General features: G+C 56.8%; 1 protein-coding gene across 1 annotated transcript; it reads left to right on the forward strand.

Annotated features, from left to right (window-relative positions):
* The first annotated feature begins 3,199 nt into the window (after nucleotides 1-3,199).
* Trem2 (triggering receptor expressed on myeloid cells 2) lies at nucleotides 3,200-7,483 on the forward strand. The gene is made up of 5 exons (XM_023720096.1): nucleotides 3,200-3,319; nucleotides 4,900-5,250; nucleotides 6,430-6,520; nucleotides 7,118-7,302; nucleotides 7,379-7,483. The coding sequence occupies exons 1-5, from the start codon at nucleotides 3,280-3,282 to the stop codon at nucleotides 7,393-7,395; spliced, it is 684 nt and encodes a 227-aa protein (XP_023575864.1). The 5' UTR covers nucleotides 3,200-3,279; the 3' UTR covers nucleotides 7,396-7,483.
* The last annotated feature ends 769 nt before the right edge of the window (nucleotides 7,484-8,252 follow it).

Raw genomic sequence — 8,252 nt, forward strand, 5'->3', positions numbered from 1 at the left:
CTCTCTCTCTCTCTCTCTCTCTCTCTCTCTCTCTCTCTCTCTCTCTCTGTGCCTTGTGGGAGGGTGGAAATTAGCAAGCTGATTCTAAAACTGACATGGCCAAATAAGGAGCTGGACTTGGGGCTGGGGATGTACTTCAGAGGCACAGAGCCTGCCCGGCAAGCACGAGGTCAAGCCACGTTGAAGAAGTCCTCCCTCACCCCCTGGCTTTAATGCCCGGATAAAAAGCTACGGTTAGCAGTTACGACTGAGATGTCGTGGAGAGCAGAGGTGTAGATAGCAGGACCAAGCTGACAGTCAGGAAGCAGACCACTTAGATGTCAGCTGATTTTCAGTAAAGACTCAAAGGGCAATTCAGTATACTGGATTACTACTTTGTTTTTTAAATTTTTTTGGTACTGGGACTTGAACTCAGGACCGTGCACTTGTCAGGCAGGTGCTATGCCAATAAACTATATCCCTGGCCCTTTCAAGGCAATTAATGAAGAAAATACCACCTTCTTAGCAAGTGATTCTGGCACAGTGTTCACATGAAAAATTAAAATAAATAGAAATAAATAACAACTAAAATAGCGTCGGCAAGGTAGCTCAGCAGACTAAGCACCTGCTTTGGCAGGCACAGGCAGGGTTCAATCCCTGGTCCCATATCCCACGCTGGCCCCACCCCTGGGCGACCGAGTCCCGGCATGGTGGTGCATGCTTATAATCCCAGTGCTGGGTAGGCTGAGACAGGAAGATCCCTACGAGTTCAAGTTGTGCAATGAGACCCTGTACCAAATACATAAAAATGAAAAAAAAAAAAAAGCTAAAACAAAATGTTCTACAAGTTAGACCTTACAATACATGTAAAAATTGGTTCATGTCCAAAAGGTTAAAAAAAAAAAAAAGAAAGACTTTTAAGCCAGGTATGGTGTCGCATGCCTGCAATCCCAACAACTCAGAAGCTGAGGCAAGAGGATCATTGAGAGTCCAAGGCCAGCCTGGGCTGCAAAGTGAGCTCAAGGCCAACCTGAACTTCATGAGGAAAACTTGTCTCAAAAAGAAAAAGAAAAAAAAAAGGGGCCAGAGAGATAGCTCAGTGGCCTAAGCCCCTGCCTGGCAAGTGCAAGGTCCTGAGTTCCATTCTTAGTACAAAGTAAATAAATAAATAAATAAATAAATAACTTTTAATGAAAAACATAGAAAAAGACATTTGTAACTTCGAGGTGGAGGAAATTCCTCAGCGCAGTGCCAAGAATACAAGCCACGAAAGAAAAATCAATATATTGGACTCGTTAGCTTTAAAATCTACCCACTTGAGAAGTGCTGTTAAGGAGAAAAGAAAACTAACTCCAAATTAGAAGACAGCTGCCAACCACATGTGTGATAAATGGCACACGCGGGGTCCCCAGAGGCCTGAGGACGCACTGCGAGCAGCGGTACGTGGACAGGACGCTTGAGCGGCGAGCTCATGAAGTAAGATTGCAGCCAAGTGAGCAGCTGGAGGACGGCTGACGTTGGAGTTGTTGGCGAAACACAAATTAAAACCGGGCTGAGATTTTATTACCTTAACCTGGCAGAAAGGCTGAAGGAAACCTATTGAATGTGACAAGGACGCAAAACTGATAAAGCCTCTTGAAAAACAGCGTGGCTTTCATGGAATTACACTTACCCTGTGACCTGGCATCCCCACTCGCACTCCGAGGCTGGGTGGATAATTGATTATTGATTGATGTGCAGTACCAACGAGCTGCAGGGTCTTCACACTGAGCTACGTCTCCAGGCCTTTTTCTTAAAAAGTTATTTATTTGGTACAGGGTCTCCCTACGCAGCTCGGACTCATAGTGATCCTCCTGCCTCGGCCTCTCCAAAACTGGGATTTCAAGCAAGCGCCACCATGCCCAGTCTTGGTGGCTAGCTATGCCTATGCAGGGCGGGGCTGGCATGGGGATCAAACCCAGGACCTTGTTCTTGCCAGGCAGGCGCTTAGACCAATGAGCTATCTCTCCACCCCCCTCAGCCCTTTTTGTATTTTTGTTTTAGACAAAGTTGCTAAATTACCCAGACTGATCTCCAACTTGGGTTCTCCTGCCTTGGCACTCTGGGATTATATGTGTGTGACACACCCAGCTCTACGCCTAAAACTGCCAAAGCAAATGAAAACATCTGTTTATGAAAAAAATAAATATTTGAATATTAGCCAAGACCTTCTGCATTATTGCCCCACATTAGAAACCACCCGAGTGCCCGCCAGCCGGCATGCAGGCGAAGTGCCTGAGGGGCCTGGGGCAGAAGATCTGCCCTGCAACACAAGGGGCTGCGCTGGGGCTGAGAAAGGCAGCTCTGTTGCCGTCCACCCCCCCCCCCCCCCCCCCCCCCCCCCGTGCCCTCTGGTGAGCTCCAAAGGCTTCGTGCTGTGTGGCTCCCCCAAGATGACAAGTCAGAGAGGGCAGGAAGCTGCAGGGACAGATGGCAGACCGGCCGCTGCTGGAGCCTGGACCGGAGGGGAGGCAACTGGCTAACCCCGGGCACGAGGACACTTTGGGCGCAACGGAAGTGTTCTGCATTGTAGTGTTTGTTGACAGATTTAGTGATAATGGTTCTCACACAGAGTAACACAGGTGTGTTGCGATTCATACAGCAGGATGCCCCCCCAAATGCCAGAGCTGCCCACAGGAGGCTGGCCCCAAGCAGGACATTCCCGAGAGCCTCCCTTTCACTGACAGCCCCGTCCCCGTGCATGGGGACAACGGCGGTACTCCTATCTGCTGAGCACCTCCTGTGCCGTAGGCCCTGTTTGGAAACGCTTTACTCGTAGGAACCCATGTTATGCGTGTGTTATCAGTGTTCCCATCTTACAGATATGGAAACTGAGGCACAGGGGTATCATGGGTGTGTAGTTGGGCACACAGGAGCCTTGCTCCAGTTCTGCGCTCTCACTATTGGGGTGTCCAGGGGAGGGGCGCCCTGAGAGGTGCTGCGGAGAGTCGCCGGCTCCAGGGGAGCACCTGTTCTCTGTGACCTACGAGGCTGGAGCCAGGCCGAAGAGGGCTGTGCGGACGGTGCCCCGTGGGTGGGGCCCTGCAGGATCCGGCGCCCGACCCCCGCCGCACAGCCAGCGCAGGAGGAGGCCAGTGTTCTCAGGGCTCCCTCCGCCTCCGCCTTCCTCCCTCCCACGCCAGTCCTGAATCATAGGCGCCCGGTTCCTGTGGGCCGCGCGTGCCGACAGTGCTTCTGCAGTTCCCGGGAAGGAGGAGGGCTCGCCCAAGTCCCGGGTGTCTGTCCTCGCGGGAAGGCGGCATGCAGGCTCTCCGGCTGCTCCTCCTGCTCTTTGTCGCAGGTAGGTGCCCTCTGCCCGCGGGGGGCCTTCTTCCCTCTGCCGGTGTGGGTGGGGCGGTGGGCGCGGAGCCGGAGGAGGAAGAGCTGGAAGGAGCCGGCACCTGCGCAGCCCTGCCCTGCCCGGCTCCACCTGTTCCCGCCTCCCTCCCAGCCACGCCCTCAAATCGCAACCTCCGGCTAGAGCCCTCCTGGGGCTCAGGGGCTGCTGGACCCAGGCCTCGCAGGGCGGGACGCAACCTGTTGCACCCCGGGGAAGCTCAAGGGGCACGGATAAGAACCGCAGAAATGATTCTCCAGGGAAGACTATCGCGGAGCTTGGCAGGGTGGGCAGGAGGGAGGAAGACAGACCTCTGGCCAAGATCTGCGTCTTAGGGGATGCTGGAAAGAGGCTGCAGCAGAGGAAGGGACTGAAGGTTTGGGTCACCCCAAAGCCTGGCACACAACTCCTTCTTCCCTGGTAAGGACAGGCGCCCTTCTCATTTTAAAATGGTATCTCTCTGAGTTACCCAGGCTGGGCCAAAACTTTTGACCTGCTGATGACTCCTGGCTGGGTATCTCTGGCTCCCCCGGGGCAGTGAGAAGACCTGGGTAGAGGGAGGACCGTCCCCAGAAAGTCTTGTCCCCTGAGTTTGGGGGAGGGAGTGAGTCTCTCTGAGGCAGGGGCGCTGGGGAGGGTGCACAGGTCTCTAGCTCCACAGTGCAGGCCACTGACATTTCAAACCCATTTTTCTTTTCTTTTCTCTTCTCTTTTCTTTTTTGTTCCTCCTCCTCCTCCTCCTCCTCCTCCTCCTCCTTCTCCTCCTCCTTTTTCTTCTTCTTTTCTTTTTCTAAGACAAGGTCTTGCTATGTAGCTTAGGCTCACTTTGTAGCCCAGGCTGCCCTCGAATTCACAGTGATCCTCCTGCCTCAGCCTCCCAAGGGCTGGCTTACAGGTGTGCGCCACCATAGCCAGCCTCAATCCCGTCCCTCACCTTTGCGGCTGGAGCTAGGCCAAGGGGGCAGCAGGAGCTCTGGGTGATCCCTTATAGCCCCTACCCTGGATTGAGCTAGAGCTTCAAGGCCAGCCCCTCCTCCCCAGAGAACCCCCAAAATAGCAGCCTCATGTCTACCCCAAAATAGTTCTAGACAAGTCCTTCCTGAAAGGGGAACAAAGCCAGCGAAATAGGGAAGCTGGAAGCTAAAGGTCAGGATGGCAGATGATGTGGTGTCAGTACCATTAGGGATGGCCAGGGCAGCGAGGGGCCACCAGCCCCGCCCTTAAGCTGGAGAGGGGGCAGGAGAGGCCCGGGGCTCATGTGACAAGAGACGTGTGCAGAGTGGGACTGGTGGTACTTTGCAGATGAGGGGCTCTGGAAGTAGCTCCAGAGAGGCCTGCTGCTTCTCCAGTTACCCAGCAAGTCCAGCAGTGAGCCGAGCAGCCAGGAGTATTTCCCACCAGCAGGTGCCGCATCTGGGGCTCCTTCTGCAGCCTGTGTGAGCACCCAAGCTCCTGCTGGGCTCCATTCGGTTGGCTGCACATAGTAGGTGCTCAGTAAATCTTTAGCACACAGATGAAGTCAGGAATTGCTGTCTCCCCTCCAGAGCTGTCCAGAGCCCACAACACCACAGTGCTCCAGGGTATGGCAGGCCGGTCCCTGCAGATCTCCTGCCCCTATGACCCCGTGAAGCACTGGGGGCGCCGCAAGGCCTGGTGCCGGCAGCCGCGCGAGGAGGGCCTGTGCCAGCGTGTGGTCAGCACGCACAGTCTGTGGCTGCTGGCCTTCCTGCAGAGGCGGAACGGGAGTACGGCCATCACGGACGATGCCCTGGGCGGCACCCTCACTGTGACACTGCGGAACCTCCAAGCCCAGGACGCCGGCCTCTACCAGTGCCAGGCCCTCCGTGGCAGGGAGGCTGACACCCTCCACAAGGTGCTGGTGGAGGTGCTGGAAGGTGAGCACCTCTGGCCTTGGACCAAGACTGGGGTCCTTGTTTGGGACCCTTCATGAAGCAGCGTCTTTGGAACCCTGGGAAAGCCCACAGTATAGGTCCCATAGATGGCTATACAGGTTGCTCACTGCACAAGCAAGCCCGGTCCAGGCTGGGCTCCTAGTGCAGGGCTGTGTCACCTGCCGGAAGGGCGTCGTTCTCTGATTTGCATGAAGACATTGTCTGCCTGGCCCTGCTTCCTTGAACCCTTGTATCCTAGCAGGAGATGAATGTGTCCCCTCATCTGAACGGCCAGAAGACCTGCAAGTCAGCAAGCACCAACCAGGTGCAGAAAGACCCTGGCGAGGAGGCTTGCTGTGCTGGGCCTCGTTTCCTCCTCTTAAAATGGGGTTTCTGGAGCAGAGCATTCACTATGGCGTGGGAGGCCCTGGGTTCTGCTGCCACATCACACACACACACACACACACACACACACACACACACACACACACACTTTAGTGGCGATGCTGGCACCTGTCCTGGTGGCCCCAGGAGTTCCTGTGGGTGCTTGGGAGCAGGGGAGTGAGGGACACTGCACAGACCTGGGGCCTCTGCCCTGGCCTGGGGTCCTCCCTCAGCAGGTGAGACTTCCAGCTGGAACTCTGGTCCTCGGGCAGCCTCTGCTGCCTCCCACAACAGCATCCCCAAGAGGAGCAGCTTCCAGTCACGGACACTCCCCTCCCCAACTCTTACCCTGGGAACAGGATCTGGAGTTGCTTTTGTCTTGGGAAGAGAGGAACAGGGGACCTCACAGCCCTGGGCACAGATCCCCCACTCACTTTCCTAAGGAGCTGGAAAGGGAGAGACATGGATTTGCAGTCCTATCAGGGTCCAAGGCCCGGCGGACTTCCCAGAGGGTGTGTGTAGGCTGCCAGTCACATAGGGAGCAGGGCCCTGCAGTGCAGACAGCGCGGCAGATTATACCTGTTTGCAGAGCTGTGCAATTGTTCTTTGCAGAGCTCGTGCCAGGGCTGGGTGTTAGCAGAGATGCTGTTGTGTGATCCTGGGGAACCGCCACCCTGACTCTCGGGGTACACGGGGTGAGGGATCCGAGCCCCACAGAGGTCCAGGGCACCCTGCGCCTGTGGGGTTCCCCCACTCCTGTGGGGCCTGCAGGGAGCTCATGCTGCTCCCCACCCCCAGACCCGCTGATCCTGCAGGAGGATGGGGACATCTGGGGACCCGAGGAGTCAGAGGCCTTTGATGGTGCCCAGGTGGAGCAGAGTGTCTCCAGGTACCGTGAGGTCCCTTTCTGTGTCCACAGCCTTTGACCCCACAGAGCTGGGCGCAGGGTGGGGAGGGGTTCTATGCCCGAAGGCAGGAAAGGGTCTGTGTATGGCCTTTCTTAGACCCCTGCAGCCTGCTGGGGTGTCTGGGGGGCGGCGTGCAGAGGTCCACACCCAGGGTCCTCCTGGAAGGCTGCTGTGCTCACCACTAGACCACCAACGCAGATCCGAGGTCCTCCTCGATTCCCTGGTCGAGAGCTTTGCTCTAAGACCTCAGGATAGGCAGCCTTCCTTTGTTTCCTGGCGCCCCCACAAACCGGCAGCATAAGTCACGTGACCACAAGCACAGTAGCATGCCGGCCCTTGGGATGGCCGCAGGCTGCCCAACCAGGAAAGTGGCGTTCTAGTGCACCTAGTGGGTTTGAGGCTGAGCCCGCTGTAAGCTGACCACAGCGCCCCAGGCCTTCAGAGCCCCCGTCCCGGTGGGCGGGGTGGGGGAGGGTGATGGGGACTGGAGCCTCCCGCCCGGCTCTCCCCATCATCCCCAAGAGCGGACTGCCCCAGAAGCACTGCTGTCTCCAACTACCTCCTCTCTCTGCACATAGCCGCCCCGGAGAGACCCCCTTCCTGCCCACTCCCGTCCTCCTCCTGGCCTTAGTCTTCCTCAGCAAGCTGCTCGCCGCAGGAGTCCTCTGGGGTGTGGCCTGGCGTGGGTGGAAACTGGGGAAGCCTCCCGTGAAGGGTCAGGACAGCGGCCACGACGCAGGGCACCCCCTTCAGACCCTGGCAGGTGAGTGAGCGCCCTGGAGCTCTGCCTGAGTGACCCCGTGGGGGTGGGTGGGGACTGAACACCCAGTCTGTTGCAGGACCAAGGGACACGTGAGAGAGGGGAGCCGCAGCTGGGCGCCCTCCTGTGCAGTGCACGGGCCGCCGAAGCTCCTGGGTCTGCTCATCTAGGCAAGAGGTCACCCTGCCTGCACTGCCTTCCCCGGGCCCCTGCTGTGCGTGCATGCCCAAGGTAGGAGTGCTTGCCTGCGCACTCCTGGACTTCGGACATTAAACTCGCTCACAAACCCATCCAAGACTGGTCTTCATTTTTCTCTGGACGGCTTGGGCATCACGAAGGGTTTCTCTCTGGCTTTAGGGCATGGGGAATGAGTTTGGTTGAGAGAAAGATACAGGAGCCCCCCACACGCATGGGGCCCAGGTCTGAGGGCACCTCAACCCTCCCTTCATCTTCCTCTCCTTCCCTAGATCCTGCAGCCAAGGCCTGCCCCTTTGGATATCACCAGCGGCTAGTGTCTCCCGCTGTCGCCCTGTGCCTTTGTCTCCCTTGGTTGTGAGAGCGCTTGGCTCTATCGCCGTGAGAATCGAGCTGACTGACAGCTCCTCTGTCACCCTTTAGCTTTGCTGTCATCAGTGATGTCCCTTCCCTGGGCAGAGCCATTGTGAGGGTCACAGCACATCAAAGCTGGGCGCTCCAAGTCTCTCATGGTGCAGTAGGTAAACTGAGGCTCTGAAAGGGCAGGGGACTCTTCTGAGGTCCCCAGGAGAGCCCGGAAATCCAAATTTCACCTGGCACTTGGGGCACCGTCCCCTCTAGCTCCATCTCATTCATTCATTCATTCATTCATTCATTCATTCATTCATTCATTCATTGTTCATTCAGTGGGGCCTGTGGGCTGCATCAGGCACTGTCCTGGGCCCTGCCAGGGGAGGAAAATGAACAAAGACTCCGCC

Source organism: Octodon degus, unplaced genomic scaffold, assembly GCF_000260255.1.
Source record: "Octodon degus isolate 3935 unplaced genomic scaffold, OctDeg1.0 scaffold00005, whole genome shotgun sequence".
Taxonomy (NCBI): domain Eukaryota; kingdom Metazoa; phylum Chordata; class Mammalia; order Rodentia; family Octodontidae; genus Octodon; species Octodon degus.